Source organism: Microcebus murinus, chromosome 13 (genome assembly GCF_040939455.1).
Source record: "Microcebus murinus isolate Inina chromosome 13, M.murinus_Inina_mat1.0, whole genome shotgun sequence".
Classification (NCBI taxonomy): Eukaryota; Metazoa; Chordata; class Mammalia; order Primates; family Cheirogaleidae; genus Microcebus; species Microcebus murinus.
This window is the reverse complement of record NC_134116.1, coordinates 64,114,481-64,131,691: the sequence shown is the minus strand read 5'-3', so window position 1 is coordinate 64,131,691 and position 17,211 is coordinate 64,114,481. Positions and strand designations below refer to the sequence as shown.

Below are 17,211 nucleotides of genomic sequence, written 5' to 3'. Positions count from 1 at the left end.
TTAGTAGGCATTTATTAAATACCTATTAGGTACCAGATAGTGCCAGGTCTCTTGGTTACCATGAGTTAATGTCTGATCACACATGGTAGCTCTTAAGGAGGGTATTAGCTTTAATCTCTAATTCTAGTATTATAAAGAGGTACTGACTTACTTAATAAGCATTGTTTTCCTTCTTATGTCTCTCTCTCATCTCTGTCTCTCTCCCTCTTTGGTGTCTGTCTCTTTCTGTTTTCATTTACTTGTAATCTGATACTGAGCATCTTACATTACATTAGAGTGTAATGTACATCTTACATTTACATTAGAATCAGTAAATGATTTTTGGTTATAATAATTGTCATGTTCAGGTTCTATACTAACATTTTATGAATTTACATATTTTGAACATTCACTAATTCAGCAAGAATAAGGTTCGATGATTCTTGTTTATAATGTAAATCTGTTTTTAAAAACAGCTCAATTTGAGTGTTTAAATATTTTTCTAAAAAAATAATTTAACCTTTTCAGAAACTACCGTCCTAATATTTTATAATTTTTTTTGTAGGTGTCAAGAAATAAAACCAGAAGAAAGAAGCATGATTTTTGTGACAAAGTGCCCATGTGATGAATGTGTACCTTTAATTAAAGGTGCAGGCATAAAACAAATCTATGCAGGGGATGTAGATGTTGGAAAAAAGAAAGCAGACATCTCCTACATGAAGTTTGGGGAACTTGAGGGAGTGAGCAAATTTACAGTAAGTAGATACACCTTTTTTCCAAGGTGTACTTTCTATTAATGTTTTAGGTACCCAGCAGCATATTGTATATTAGCAATTCCCACCTTTTTAAAGGGTTTCAACAAATTTTTATAACTGAATTTATTTTTGTGTGCAAGCACTTAACCTAACTACAAATGTTCAGTTAAGGATCCCTGCTTTAGGAACTTAAAATCTCTGTAGATAATTGTACATATTTTGAGCAAGTAGGCCCTTTGGTGCCATCTGGTGGCAGGTAAAAGAAAATCTTTGACTCACCTTTTCCCTCATCCCTCCTTTCTGTCCTGGATTGCAGGATGGAGGTGAAAATAGTTTAAGATAACCCAATAGATGGGGAGATGCACCCACACACTCATTTCTCATGAGAAAAATCAGGAAAAAAATAGAATTTCCTATTTGATTTTTTTTTTTGAGACAGAGTATCACACTGTTGCCCTGGCTAGAGTGAGTGCCATGGCATCAGCCTAGCTCACAGCAACCTCAAACTCCTGGGCTCAAGCGATTCTTCTGCCTCAGCCTCCCGAGTGCTGGGACTATAGGCATGTACCACCATGCTCAGCTAATTTTTTTTTCTATGTATTTTTAGTTAGCCAATTTTTTTCTATTTATAGTAGAGACGGGGTCTCGTTCTTGCTCAGGCTAGTTTCAAACTCCTGACCTTGAACAATCCTCCCGCCTCAGCCTACCAGAGAGCTAGGATTACAGGCATGAGCCACCACTATTTGATGTTTTTAAAAAACCTCTTTATACTTCTTTACTATTTAGGTTTTTAAAAAACTTTATTTTAGGCCGGGCGAGGTGGCTCATGCCTGTAATCCTAGCACTCTGGGAGGCCAAGGCAGGTGGAGTTTGAGTTCAAGAGTACAAAACCAACCTGAGCAAGAGTGAGACCCCGTCTCTACTATAAATAGAAAGAAATTAATTGGCCAACTAATATATATAGAAAAAATTAGCCGGGCATGGTGGCACATGCCTGTAGTCCCAGCTACTCGGGAGGCTGAGGCAGAAGGACCGCTTGAGCCCAGGAGTTTGAGGTTGCTGTGAGCTAGGCTGATGCTATGGCACTCAATCTAGCCTGGGCAACAAAGTGAGACTCTGTCTCAAAAAAAACAACAAAAAACTTTATTTTGAAACAATCTTAATTAAGCATACAAAAAAGTTATAAAAACACTACAAAGAAGTTTTTTTTCCCAGAAGTTGTTGACATGATACCAGATCACCTTTTATTTCCCAAAATTAAGAATAACCACATAACTACAATACAACCACAAAAATCAGACAATTAACATTGATACATTACTGCCATTATTCCACAGATTCCAGCCAGGGTTCACTAGCTGCCCTAGCAATGTTCTGTGTAGCAATAGGATCCTGTCCAGAATCATATGTTGATTTTATGACATCCAATGATTTAATCCCAGCATAAAATTTGCAGTGGTCAGGAAAAGCATATAAATAACTATTTAGAAATTTCAGCTTTATATTCCTGTTATATGCATCAGTTTGAGTCCAGGGTGCCTGAGATATTTATACACACACACACACACACACACACACACACACAGATCTGTATAATTTTAAATATAGGAATATACTATCCAGTTTCTGGAGTATATGTGATTATATAAAATATCATAAGTTTTAACCATTTTTAATGTTTTCATTTTTTTGTTTTTTATTTCTAATTGTTTTAAAGTTTATCACGGGTTTAAAAGAGAAGGGGATGATTTGGCAGTGAAAGAAGGGAAAGATGAAAAAGATGCCCCTCTTGTAAAACCAAATAAAAGCTTCTAATTAGTCAGAGAACTCTCCAGTTCTGCGTTTTTGTTTTCTGTTTCTTCATTCCTCCTGAAGAATGTGGAGAAATAGGTTTTTCAAATTCTTTTCATAAAGATGAAGTGACCTAGCTCTTTAGGACGATGAGTAATGGGTTATTGCAAATTCTGAAATATCTTGCTTGCTGGTAGGTCTTAGTAGCTTTTCATTTGCAAGAATGAAGAGATGAGAAGATGAGGAAATAGGGCAAGAGAAGTAGAAGGAGACAGGAGGACAAAGGGCAGCCCCAGGGGCAGAGATGGGTAACAGAAATGCCTCCTGGGGCCAGACCCACCCAGGAGTAATAACCCTACTCAGGTACTTTTTGAGAGAATAGATGTACCCATGGTTGTTCTCCATTCTCCTTCCCACACAGACTAGCTGTCCATCCTCTCACCCTGCCCCTCATCTGGCCTGGCTTGAAATAGTATGTAGATGGTTAGCGAAAATACCTAGTTTTGTAAATTCCAGTGATTACCACTTGCTAGTATTTGTTCTAAATTTGAATTTCAATACTTTTAGACTGTTAAAAGTGGTATAAATGTCAGTAAACTGATACTTGTCTTTAAGATTTAAAGTAAATTAATTTTGTTTGAATGATTTTTACTTTTCTTTTTGATTTATTACCATAGACCTTGAGATAAGTGGTGTCATAGTAAACTAGGCTGGGGGGAGCAACACTATTTTCTTTTCTTTTTGAAATGGGATCTCACTATGTTGCCCTGGCTGATCTTGAACTCCTGGGTTCCAAACAGCCTTCCACCCTTTCCTTCCTGAGTAGCTGGGACTACAGGCATAAGCCTCCATGCCCGGCTTAATGCTATTTTCAATAATAGATTTTACAAGTGTGTATATCCATGTCCACTTACTCAATTCTTTTTTTTTTCTGTTTAACATATGTGGATTTTTCTCTATTAGATCATATTACTTTCATTTATTATGAAAGTAATATATGCTCATTTTAGAAGACTAGGAAAATAAAAAAGAACATATGTCATCTCACAACTCATAGATATCACTGTTAACATGTTGCTCTATTTTCTGTGTCATTCAAAATTCTTCAGAAATTATTTTTAATAATTACACAATATTCTAACCTAACTTATTTAACCATTCCCCTGCTGTTAGACTAGATTGTTTCTGCATTTTTACAGATATAAAAATACTTTTTATGAATATCCTTAAATGTAAGTTCAAGATTATTGGTTTTTACCAGTTGAGCAAGAGCAAGACCCCGTCGCTACTAAAAATAGAAAGAAATTAATTGGCCAACTAAAAATATATAGAAAAAATTAACCGCAGGCCTGGTAGCGCAGGCCTGTAGTCCCAGCTACTCAGGAGGCTGAGGCAGGAGGATTGCTGGAGCCCAGGAGTTTGAGGTTGCTGTGAGGTAGGCTGAAGCCACAGCACTCTAACCTGGGTAACAGAGTAAGACTCTGTCTCAAAAAAAAAAAAAAAAAATATATATATATATATATATATATATATAGGTCTTTAATTTTAATTCTGCTGAAATTAAGAGTTAGAGATTTTAGTGGTTAGGTGTGTTTCTAAACATGCCTCTTTTTTTCTTTTTCTTTTTCTGTAATTTCTTATGTAACTTCCTACCCTTTATAAGTACTCTTTTTTCCTTGATGCTAAGTCTGGCCATGTCATTTCTGTAAGTGTCCAACTGATTCTAGATGTTCCTCCTCTTTAAGGGCTTTTTATACATGGTAAAATGTTTGTCTTGTATCTCATCCCCCCTCAAGGCTCAAGATGTTAACTAGTTAATCTGATGAACTAATTGATGCTTATGGAAGAGGCTCCCAGATAATTGGTACTTAATCTTGTCTCCTGAGATAGTGGCCTTTTTGGTTAAGTCATTAGTGACTTCGATAGAGATTCTAGCCAGGTAAGAAAGGAAGGACTGTGCTGTAAGATATTCTCCATTTTTCTTTCTGCTGCTTCAATCTTCTCTGTAATATTCGAGAATCTTCAGGCTTCCCTATTTCCTTCCGAATGGTTGAGATGGAAAACTAATCAGAGGAAATATGACATGTGATATTATATGATGTAAAATGATATGATGTAAATAATAATTTATATGATATAACAACATTAAAAGGCAAGGTAATCTTGGTTATATTTTCATTCTTTAATACCTAGGCCTTCTCTAGCTATTATGAGGATCTGTAAGACCTGGAGAAACAATATGATATGGTGTTAATAACATAGAGCTGGGCACAGGCAGGCCCAGGTTCTAATTCTGTCACTGCCTGTGGTTAGTGTGGAACTTGGGGCAAGTCACTCCAGTCCTCCGGTCTTCCACTTCCTTACCTGTAAAAAGAATGTAAAGGAACTTTAAGGTCCCTGCTTTCTCTAAGGGTATCAGTTCTGATCCCAAACATCATCATTTGGAGTTACTCAGGGTGGCATTATTAGGACTTTGTTGATATGGACATGTTATCCTTATAGTTTTCAAAAGCTGTTTTGATATTTAAAAGCAGGATGGAGGCCAGGCGCAGTGGCTCATGCCTGTAATCCTAGCACTCTGGGAGGCCAGGGCTGGCAGATTGCTCGAGGTCAGGAGTTTGAAACCAGCCTGAGCAAGAGCGAGACCCCATCTCTACTATAAATAGAAAGAAATTAATTGGCCAACTAATATATATTAAGGCCGGGCGTGGTGGCTCATGCCTGTAATCCTAGCACTCTGGGAGGTCGAGGCGGGCGGATTGCCCGAGGTCAGGAGTTCGAAACCAGCCTGAGCAAGAGCAAGACCCCATCTCTACTATAAATAGAAATTAATTGGCTAACTAATATATATAGAAAAAATTAGCCGGGCATGGTGGCGTATGCCTGTAGTCCCCGCTACTCAGGAGGCTGAGGCAGTAGGATTGCTTGAGCCCAGGAGTTTGAGGTTGCTGTGAGCTAGGCTGACGCCATGGCACTCACTCTAGCCTGGGCAACAAAGCAAGACTCTGTCTCAAAAAAAAAAAAAAAAAAAAAAAAAAAAATATATATATATATATATATATAAAATTAGCCAGGCATGGTGGTGCATGCCTGTAGTCCCAGCTACTCGGGAGGCTGAGGCAGGAGGATTGCTTGAGCCCAGGAGTTTGAGGTTGCTGTGAGCTAGGCACTCACTCTAGCCTGGGCAACAAAGTGAGACTCTGTCTCAAAAAAAAAAAAAAAAAAAAAAAAAGCAGGATGGTGAAATTCTATTTATTAAATCCTTCTAAACACATAATAAAATGTTTGTGCCCACTTACAGTGGCAGCTGAATCCATCAGGAGCTTATGGTCTTGAACAAAATGAACCTGGAAGGAGAGAAAGTAAGTATTTACAAGTCCTACATTGACCTTAACTTTGTTGCTGAGGAGAAAGGATACATGGTGATTTTAATGATCAGGTGATGGAAATTGTGGTGTTAACAGATGGAGAATATTCTTTTTACAGGCTAGATTTTTGCCATTCAATTTGTTCATAAACATCTACAATATGTTAGGTGCTATGAAAAGTGCTGATTAATAATTACTCCTATAGAAACTACAGTTTAATACAAATAATTATGTACAGATTGAATTTATATGAAACAGTAGACAACAATGCTGTTCTATACCAAAACAAAAGTTTCTTGGGCAGTGAGAAAGGAAAAATATGTATAATTAGTATGGATGGATCTGTGACCAAATGATGAGTATATATACATTCTTCTAGGGTAAAGCCACATTTGCCCAGATTGGTCAGAGAATGGAAACATTCTGGTTACTTAAATAATCTGGTTAAGAATCATGGCTACCATGTATGAATTACTAGTTTTCAAAACTTTATTATCTGCATATTAACACAGATATTTTGAACGCAATATAATCTTTGGGAAATCTTACAATTCCTTAAGCAGATAATTTTGGACGTTAGTGCTATACGATATTATTTAAAAATAGTAGCTATGTTATCTGCTTGTTTGGATTCTAGATAAATAGAAGTTTACTGTAAGTTTTCTTAATGATGACAATGTAATTTTTGACACTGAAAAATCAAGAATTATAAAGGTGAAAATAATTTCTATGTGAATATCTTTATATTCTGTGTTCTGAATTAGCTTTATTTTATTCAAATAGTAAATTAAGTTGTTTGCAATCTGGAAAAAAATATAATCTATTGCACTATTTGTTTTAAAAAATTATGAGGAGAAAAAAGCAAAAAAAAACCTAAAGGAAAGAAAATATATGTATCTGATTGAAGAATGTGTATTCAATAACAGTATTTGAGGGGGTCAGTTGGTAATTTCCTATTGTTAGGGAAAGAATACAAAAACACTGATAATAAAAAGATGAATTAATTTATGTTAAAATTAAGAACATCTGTTCATCTAAAGGTGTCATTAAAAGAGTGCAAAGGAGAAGATATTTGCCACTTATAATCAACAAAGGACTTGTATCTAGAATTTGTTATTCCTAGATCACTAAGGGAAAGGAAACATGCTTATGGTTAAAGTCCCAAGACTGGAAAGAGGGGACAGAGGAAGGCTTCTGATTTGTTGGCAATGCTTTATTTATTGATCTAGCTGATGGTTAAGTGTATATTTACTTTGTGACAGCTCATTGAGCTATAAGTTTATGTTTTATATGCATTTTTGAACAATTGTTTTATATCAATAAATAATATCCCTATCTCCTTTTCAATCATGTAATAGCTTTACTGAGATATAATTCACATATCATAAATTTACCCTTTTAAAGTATTAGAATTCAGTGGTGTTTATTATATTCACAGAGTGGTGCAACCATCACCACAACCTAATTTCAGAACATTTTCATCATCTTAGAAAGGAACTCCTGTTTGCAGTCACTGCCATTCTCCTCGACCCCCAGCCCTAGGCAACACTTCAGGTTTTTATGGATTCTTCTGTTCTGGCCATTTCATATAAATGTAAGCATACAGCATGTGGTTCCTTTCCAATTTATTTATTTATTTTTTTGAGACAGAGTCTTAGTCTCTTGCCTAGGCAAGAGTGCCATGGTATCAGCCTGCCTCACAGCAACCTCAAACTCCTGGGCTCAAGCAATCCTCCTGCCTCAGCCTCCCAGGTAGCTAGGACTACAGACACATGCCACCATACTCAGCTAATTTCTTCTATTTTTAGTTGTTGGCTAATTTCTTTTTATTTATAGTAGAGACAGGGGTCTCGCTCTTGCTCAGGCTGGTCTCAAACTCCTGAGCTCAAGTAATCCTCCCACTTCAGCCTCCCAGGGTGCTAGGATTACAGGTGTGAGCCACTGTGCCTGGTCCCTTTCCAATTTTTGATACAGTAGAGAAATAGACACAAGAATCAACAGATGAATGTCGAAACACCAGCTTTGTTGCTAGACTGGGGCTTGACCTTTGGCCAAATTAGCCTGTCAACTCAGCGGGGACTTGCTGCTGGATACCCTCACAGTGTCAGTAGCAAGGACAAAAGAAAAAGGGGGACAGGCAGTATGACTGACTACTCTCAAGTGCTCTTCCACTGCATAGACCTGTAACCCAAATAGCCCATAACAAGCATTCTTTTTAAAGAGTCACAGGGCTTTCCAGAAAATCAGGAAAATGTCCAGGAACCACCCATATTGCCTTTAAAAAAAAAAAAAACTGAGATAAGATGATGAAACATTTTGTCAGAATCTGAATAGGAAAAGTAAGTAAACACAAAGCCAGAGTTGCCTTGGGGACAAATGTCTATGTAATCTGGGCCCTTGAGAGTAAGTCTGAGGTCTGCTGCAAGGTGGGTGAATGAAGCTAAGGCTCCTACATGAAGCTGGAGGGGCTCAAAGGAAGCTAAAATGCCCCACTCAGGTGCACCTCCTGGCTCCTGTCAGAGGCAAGTGCAAATTCATTTAGGCCTACAGGGTAGAATAAAACATGAGTTCATAATTGAAAAAGCACCAAACACAGATGAAAATATACCACCATGAGTGAGAGTGAACAGAAACAACAAACAAGGTATTTAGATTCCCAAGAACTTCATGTATTAGAGTTATCAAATAGAGCTGTGGTCCCCAACCACCAGGCTATAGTCCAGTACCGGTCTGTGGCCTGTTAGAAACTGGGCAGCACAGCGGGGGGGAGCAGCTGCGAGTGAGTGAAGCTTCATCTGTATTTACAGCCACTCCCCATCACTGGCATTGGAGGTTGCATAGAAAAATTGTCTTCCATGAAACTAGTCCCTGGTGCCAAAAAGGTTGGGGACCACTGAAACGGAGGGTATAAAATGTTCAAAAAATAAAAGATGCCATTGAAAAATTGAGCAAAGAACAAGCTATTATAAAAAATGACCACATGGCTAGGCGTGGTGGTTCACGCCTGTTATCCTAGCACTCTGGGAGGCCTAGGCAGGAGGACTGCTTGAGCCCAGGAGTTCAAGACCAGCCTGAGCAAGAGCAAGACCCTGTCTCTACTAAAAATAGAAGAAATTAGCTGGATGTGGTGTGCACACCTGTAGTCCCAGCTACTCGGGAGGCTGAGGCAGGAGGATCACCTGAGCCCAGAAGATGGAGGTTGTAGTGAGCTAGATTGTGCCACTGCACTCTAGCCTGGGCAACAGAGTGAGACCCTGTCTCACCCACCAATTAAAAAAAAAAAAAAAAAAAAAGACCAGGCAACTTTGAAAAGAATCAGTCAGAATTGAGAGAAATGAAAAAATGTGATGGCTAAAATAAAAAACTCAGGGATGGGTTAAGCCCGTTTATTAATGGGCATGCTTGGTAGTTTGAGTGGGACAGCCCATCAATGTGGAGCTCTGCCCCATGACTGCGGGGCACTGAGCATCCCTGGCAGACAGGGCCATGCACACACAGGGGCAGGAATAGACTGTTTAATATGTAGTGCTAGGAAATGGATTATCAAAATGATACTAAATGCTTACCTCACATAATATGCAAAAATCAGTTGCATGTGAATTAAAGACAAGAGGAAAAGGTAAATTTTTTTAAGTGTTAGAAGAAAATATAAACTATTTTTATGGCCTAGAGTAGAAAGGATGACTTAACAGAGAACACAGATAATGCTGACTATTGAAGAAAAGACTGAGAAATTAGAATACATTCCAATTAAGGACTTCTCTTCTCCTAAAGACATTGTATAGGAAGTGAAGAGGCCAGTCATCCACTGGAAGAGTATGTTTTCCAGACACGATAATGAACTGGTTTCCATAATAGATAAAGAAGTCCTACAGATTGATAAGAAAGGAGAATTTAATAGAGAATGGGTAAATGTTGGTATTTCGCAACAGAAGAAAAACACGGCCGGACGCATGACTCACGCCTGTAATCCTAGCACTCTGGGAGGCCGAGGTGGGAGGATTGCTCGAGGTCAGGAGTTTGAAACCAGCCTGAGCAAGAGCAAGACCTCGTCTCTACTATAAATAGAAGCAAATTAATTGGCCAACTAATATATATAGAAAAAATTAGCCGGGCATGGTGGTGCAGGCCTGTAGTCCCAGCTACTCAGGAGGCTGAGGCAGGAGGATTGCTTGACCCCAGGAGTTTGAGGTTGCTGTGAGCTAGGCTGACGCCACGGCACTCACTCTAGCCTGGGCAATGAAGTGAGACTCTGTCTCAAAAAAAAAAAAAAAAAAAAGAAGAAGAAGAAGAAATAAAACAGATGTTGAATAAACACATGAAAAGATGATCAAACTCATTAGCAGCCAGAGAAATGCAAATTAAGATCCCATTGAAGCAATGTTTTACACCTATTCAATTTGCAGATTAAAGTTTGCCGTTACCAAGTTCTAGTGAGGATATGGATCGTTAGGAACTCTTGTATGTTGCTGGTTGGAAAATTTTACAACCACCTTGGAAAATCTTTGTAAAACTGAATGTGAATATACCCCATGCTGCAGTAGTATTTCTAAGTACGTGCCCTAGAGAAACTCTTGCGTATTGTATAAGAGACAGAGAGACAAAGAATTTATTGCAACATTGTTATTAAAAGCAAAAACTGGAACTAGCACAAATATTTATCTTGGGAGATTAGATAAAAAATATTGTGGTGTATTCCCACAATGGACTACCACATAGCAGTGAAAGTAAATGAACTACAGCTACATTCTTCACCATGTGAATCTTAGAAATGTAATGTTGAATTTTAAAAGGCCACAGAATTGTTATGATACACTTTCTATGTAAAGTTCAAAAAGAAGCCAAATAGTATATTATTTAGTATACATGATAAAATTATTTTTAAGAAGCGGTGGAATGATAAACACGTAATTCAAGATAGTAGTTACCTCTGCATGGGGATGGGATGAGAGGGAGAGCACGTGGGAATTGGTGATGTTCTAGTTGTTAGGTTGAGCGGCAGGTTCATTATTCCACCCTGCCCCCCACCCCACTTTAGGCAAATAGTTGTATTCAGTTAGTGCAAATTTAAGGAAGATATAATCCTTTTGTGGGCAGTAGGTTCTTGAGTGTTCATTTTATTGTTAGGCTTTAGAACTCCAATCTGTAGTACTTACGCACACATATGTGTGTGTGTGTGTGTGTGTGTTTCAAATATTATGTAATAGGGTGAGAGAGAGAGAGGAAGAGGAGCTTTCCAGATCGACCTCTGGAAGGCGAGCTTAGCCCTGACGCAGGTATCCTTAGGATAAGCGCAGTGTGACACACAGGCTTGGAGGGCGGGCAGATCTTTCAAAAGACAGGAGCAAGGGCCAGGAGGAGACTTTTGCAGGTAGTGCATACATTCATCATCTTGACTATGGTGATGGTTTTATGGATGTGTATTTATGTTAGAACTCATCAAATTGTAGACGTTAAATATGTGCAGTTTATTGTATATTTTAAATATGTTAGCTTTATTGTAAAAATAAAACTGTTAAAAACAAAAGCCAGGAAAAGGTTGAAAGCAGACCCTTTTCCCAGCCCTGCCTCATTGGTAAGTCTGTCTTCCTGCCAGTAGAGGAGTGTTTAAATGGTGGGGAGCTCCCCACACTCTCCCTACCCACACACGCCCCACTTCCCTTTGGAGGATAGGTAGGTGCATTTTGTTTTTTCCAGCCTAATAATAGGGACTTAAAAAAAAACATTTTTTATGAATTATTTGCCATACTCTGTTGAGTGAATACAGGTATTTTTTTTTTTTTTTTGAGACAGAGTCTCACTTCGTTGCCCAAGCTAGAGTGAGTGCCCTGGCGTCAGCCTAGCTCACAGCAGCCTCAAACTCCTGGGGTCAAGCAATCCTCCTGCCTCAGCCTCCCGAGTAGCTGGGACTACAGGCATGTGCCACCATGCCCGGCTAATTTTTTCTATATATATTAGTTGACCAATTAATTTCTTTCTATTTATAGTACAGACGGGGTCTCGCTCTTGCTCAGGCTGGTTTCAAACTCCTGACCTCGAGCAATCCTTCCACCTCGGCCTCCCAGAGTGCTAGGATTACAGGCATGAGCCACCAGCGCCCGGCCTGAATCCAGTTTTTAAAAGGTCAGATACTGTATTGCCTGAGAGTGAGTTATTTAAAATCAGTTCTTCATAGTTAAGAATTTAAAGATAAAATAAAGTGAATATTTCTTTAAGATAAGCACTGTTTTGCTTTTACAACCTATGTGGCTGAACCAAGTACCCATGTGTTTGAAGTGAAGTTTTCCTGACATGAAGTTATTCTTGAATGCTAGACAGAGCGGTGAGTGGCATCCCTCTGAACGAAGAACAGCACCAAAACAAGAAGCTGTGTCTCGAAAACCACTAAGAAGGCCTGTCTACGTGGGAGTGAAGGACTCAAGAATTTTTTTTATTGCACTTCTAAAATTCAGCCTTGTTAACGCAGAAAATAAGGATGCATTTTGCAAATAATTGAAAGGTTTTTTTAAGGACATTAATTTATTTCTAGGATATGAATGATGTTAATGAAAATATTTTTAGATTTCTGTGTGTGTTTTTCAGAATATAGTGGTGTGTTCTTTGATTACACTAAATGAGATAGCAATAATTTGAGACCAATATAATCACTAACGGGTATTGGTTTCTATTTATCTTGACTTTGTATTAGCCCAATTTGAAACGGGCTGGTACACTGGAGGTCATACTTCTGCAGGGAATCCAACACCTTTTGAGAAATACTAATTCCTTTGGAATACAAAGGTGGCAATTAGTAAACTGCTCCAGGGAAATAAATGTCATCTTTTGGGAGTCAGTGTATAGCTAGCCAAAAGGTCACATTAATACCCAAAGCTTTCTAGTAGTAAGAATTTACTTAATTAGGATGACTCATAAAAGTAAAGTTGGTGCACTTGGTCTCCATTTTAAAAGTATATATATATATATATATATATATATTTTTTTTTAATGTCAGTTTCTCTTAGATCTTTCTGAATATATAGAACCATAATGACTTGTTGGACGAGGGCACAGTTATATCGCTGATTTGAGGTGGTACTAGGAAGAGAATATGACTCTTGAGACAATGTTGCTATTTGATATCACTGACTCTTGAAATCACTAACAATGAACCTCAAATTTGGTTCTGATGTTTACAGAGAAGACATATTTGAATCTGGAATATTGAAACTAGCCTTTTTATAATTTCATTTATAAATGCTACCCCCATATAATTTTTCCTTCCATATAATTAACACTGGTATCTTATGGCTTGACCTTGAAAAGGTAGGTTTTTTATTATAAAAACATTTGCCAATCTCAAGAATACTGAAAGTCTTGAAAGTAAACATTATGGTCATTTCACTTATCTTCCAAATTGCTCTGTGTGGTTTCTGTTTTTTTTATTTCTGAGAAACTTTTAGAAAATTAGTCTAAAGCTGAAGGTTCATGTTTTGTGCTTCCCTGGGGTTAAGGAGGTAGTTGCTGAGGCCCATGGCCCATCGGCCTGGGACGTGTTTCATGAGAAGGCCCCCCTGTGGAGGTAGTCAGATTTGCCTTTGCATCTGCTCCCTTCCTTCCACGACATCATGTGGCTTCCTACCAGTTTCTCAGAATTGTGCTCAGGACAGTTGACAATCGGAACGTTGACTGCATACTCTGGCTTGGACAGCAGCCTGCTTAGGTCCAGTGGGAGTTCAAAGTCACCTTTCCAGGCAGTTGAGAATTGCTGTAAATACTTTACACAGGTGTAAAGCATGGAGTCAGGAGGCTGAGATTGGGAGGCACCCTTAGAGGTAGCTGATGCTAATTTGAAGCCCACTAGTTAAGCTATTCTTTAATGTTTATCAATATAAAATGCTGATATTGCTTACTTCCCAAAATTGCTTTATTATATTAACTGTACATGCTTAAGTTCTTGGATTTGTTGTTTTTTAAATAAGCCACCTACACCAAATATTTTATAAATCGATCAGTAAATACTGTGTAAGACACACAAGCTGGGTATACTGCCAGGTTTATGCATTTATATGTTGGGTGTTGGGATGGGATGTCAGAAGGGAGAAGCATGCAAATGGGAAAAAACTGTGAGTAGAAAGTGAAAAGTTGGCATTACTATTAAAATGGTCATGATAATGGCATTTTTCCTTCTGTACAACTGGTCAGATCTCAATAGACAATTGAGGGTTTACTATGTAGCACCAGAAGGAAAACTCTATGAGGACAGGGAGACATATAGACATATATTTTTTCTTTCTTTTTTTTTTAACTGCTGAATCCCAGTGCCTAGAGCAGTACCTGGCACATAGCAGGCACTCTGTAAATGTTTACTGATTGACTCAGTGACTGCTAGACACTGGCTGTACCCTGGGGAAGAGATGTGTAAGAAATGCTCCCTGACCTCGAGACGCTCACAGTCTAGTGCAAGCGTGGAATTGAGCAATTAAGAAAAATGATCCCCAGAGTGTGGTCCCTGGCCCCGCAGTGTCAGCAGCACCTGGCACTTGTTAGACACGCCTGCTCTTAGGGCCCACCTCAGGCCTGCTGAACCGAGCCTCAGGGGCTGGGCCCAGCAAGCGGGGTTTTCGCAGACCCTCAGCGTGATTCTGGTGACCTTAAGGCCGAGAACCCCCCGGTGTGCATGTAACTGTAGGGCACTGGTGTCACAAGAGGACATGCAGACGCTCTGGGGAGTCAGGGACAGGGCCTTACGGAAGCAGAGGTGCCGAGGCGGGCCTCGAAGGAGCCCACGGGTTGGCCAGGCAGACAGCGGGCACGAGCCAGACTTCTGAGACACGAATGGAGAACGGATGGTTGGCCTGGGAGTGGGAAAGGCAAGTGGCTGGGGACGCACAGAAGGACTGCTGAGCCGCGCCCAGAGCCCGCTGGGCTTGGAGAATCTCTGTGGGGCAGTGCTGCCCCGGATCCACTAATCCACAGGTAAGGGGCTGCACGCCTTCACCTGAGAAATCAGAATAAGCACTTGAAAAATACAATGTCTTTCTTAATTTAAAAGATTGGGAGGATAATGGTAAATTTGTAATTTGTAAAGAATAGCTCAACGGTTTGCTGCCTAAGTGACGACAGAATATGCTGGTGTAAGTGGCGCTGAGCATTCACCTGGTTTCCTTCCTACCTGCCGTGCAGAGCATACTCGGGTTTATGTATTTTCATTGTATGATTGCCAAAGCTTTTTCTTTTCTGTGTGTTTCTTCCTCGACTCGCTGAGTTTGAAAATACACCTTTTACTCGTATGGCTTCCTGATTTGACACAGTAACAGCTCTGCCCTAGGGTCTGCCACGCAGTCGGGTTCTGACGCACTTTAGGGCAAGTGGTGTTGAGCAGCCAATTTTGAGGAATCCTCGTATTGCTGACAGTGGCCACATGGCATTTAGTTGAGACCATTATTATTGTTTTTTAGGGCTAAAGTAGCATTTAGTATCTTCATTTCATGCCCTTTTTAGCTTAATGTTTTTATGAATATCTTTTAGTACAAATAGCCGCCCCATGATACCATTATGCATCTCTTCCTTGGGGTAAGCCCCAAAGATACTGTGTCAGGAGCATACATAGTCTCCTGCCCAGGGCTGTTAAGACCTGATGGAGATGAAGAATGCCTGAAAAATATGGATTTTCTCAAAAACAACCTTTGGAGATAAAGAGTTAAGTCTTCTTGGACGTCACTATCTCAGTTGGGTGTCTGCCTGTTTGTTATTTCTGATTGTGTGTTTTAAGGGGTTTTAAAAATGGCATCGTTTTACCAGGCTTGCCATGTATTTAGGTCCTAGCATCTAACTAACTCTGATCTCTGCTGGAGTTGGTCCACTAGGTAGCTTCAGGTTCAATTTTCATTCAGACGCAGCTTATATTATTTTTTTTGAGACAGAGTATCGCTTTGTTGCCCAGGCTAGAGTGAGTGCCGTGGCGTCAGCCTAGCTGACAGCAACCTCAAACTCCTGGGCTCAAGCAATCCTCCTGCCTCAGCCTCCCGAGTAGCTGGGACTACAGGCACACACCACCATGCCCGGCTGATTTTTTCTATATATATTAGTTGGCCAATTATTTGTTTCTATTTATAGTAGAGATGGGGTCTTGCTCTTGCTCAGGCTGGTTTTGAATTCCTGACTTCAAGCAATCCACCCGCCTCGGCCTCCCAGAGTGCTAGGATTACAGGCGTGAGCCACCGCGCCCGGCCCAGACCCAGCTTATTAAAGGTGGGCCAGCACCTCACCCAACACCTCCCAGCCATGTACCGTGGGTATTGCCCACTGGACTCCGCATGAGTTATTTTATGAACATCTTTGACAGGAGCTCAAAATATGTAAAGGAAAATGCCGTTGCTGAGAGACTGCTACAGTATTTTTTTAATGTTGTGATAATCTGAGTATAGTTTCAATATGCAACAATCAAATTCATGGACTTTGAATGATTTGTAATGATTATGTAAATGGGAAAGTAGTGAAGAAATATTGTCCATATCTCTTTTTACAATGGTGCCATTGAATCTGTTTTCTATATAATGGTAGAAATAACTCTTTAGTAAAGACCGGTGAATGTACATATCTACCAACATGTAGGAGATTTGTGATTTTAATTTACCCCTTAGAGTTACAGCTTTCATTTTAATTTGGTCAGCTTTATTTCTGAATCAATGAATGGTCCCAACACGCTTCTTTGTAAACATGAACTCTATCTTTAGTGACACACAGATACGTAGGTGAAACTTATTGCCCCTAATCTTCCTGAATGTCTATTGCTAACCACCCCCCCTTAACATTTGGGGAGGAGAAAGAAAGAAGTGAGTCCATCTTGGGACAGGAGCTCCTTGGTGAGTGTAGCGCAAGGTAATTTGTAGGGGAAAGTACGTGTCTGTCCAGAGGGACATGGGCCAGGACTTTGCCGAACGCCTCCCCCCTCCCCCCTGCGATGCTTCTATCCTCAGAAATTAGGGTCCAAGCAGAGGTGAACGGGGAGAAGCCATGGTTTGTCCCAGCGCTGCCCCCACCCCAGAGAGGCTCCGGCCAGGGCGTATCCCCAGGGCAAAGGCGGAGGGAGCGGCTGCCTGCTGTGGCGTGCAGCCGCAGACGGGCCCTGCCCGTGAGTGTGTGCGCAGGGGTCAGACAGCTTGAGGAACCGTGCAGTCTGACGTGCACATGCCCAGGGTTTAAAAAACAAAACAAAAAGAAGAGCTACTCCAGAAGATTCAAAAGTACCGCTGTCCGTGATGCTGTTAAGTGCCAAGAAAGGGAAACTCGCGCGCCGTGAGGCTTCTGTGTAGCAGATCCTAACTCCGGCCGACTTG

At 39.9% G+C, this 17,211-nt stretch overlaps 1 protein-coding gene across 1 annotated transcript in view; it reads left to right on the top strand.

Moving 5' to 3' along the window:
• Window positions 1-12,857, top strand: part of CDADC1 (cytidine and dCMP deaminase domain containing 1) — a 42,593-nt gene extending 29,736 nt beyond the window's left edge. The window contains exons 8-10 of the mRNA XM_012737300.3: window positions 545-734; window positions 5,827-5,887; window positions 12,208-12,857. Coding sequence (XP_012592754.3) covers window positions 545-734; window positions 5,827-5,887; window positions 12,208-12,281 — 325 coding nt within the window. The 3' untranslated portion in view covers window positions 12,282-12,857. The remainder of the gene's footprint in view (window positions 1-544; window positions 735-5,826; window positions 5,888-12,207) is intronic.
• The last annotated feature ends 4,354 nt before the right edge of the window (window positions 12,858-17,211 follow it).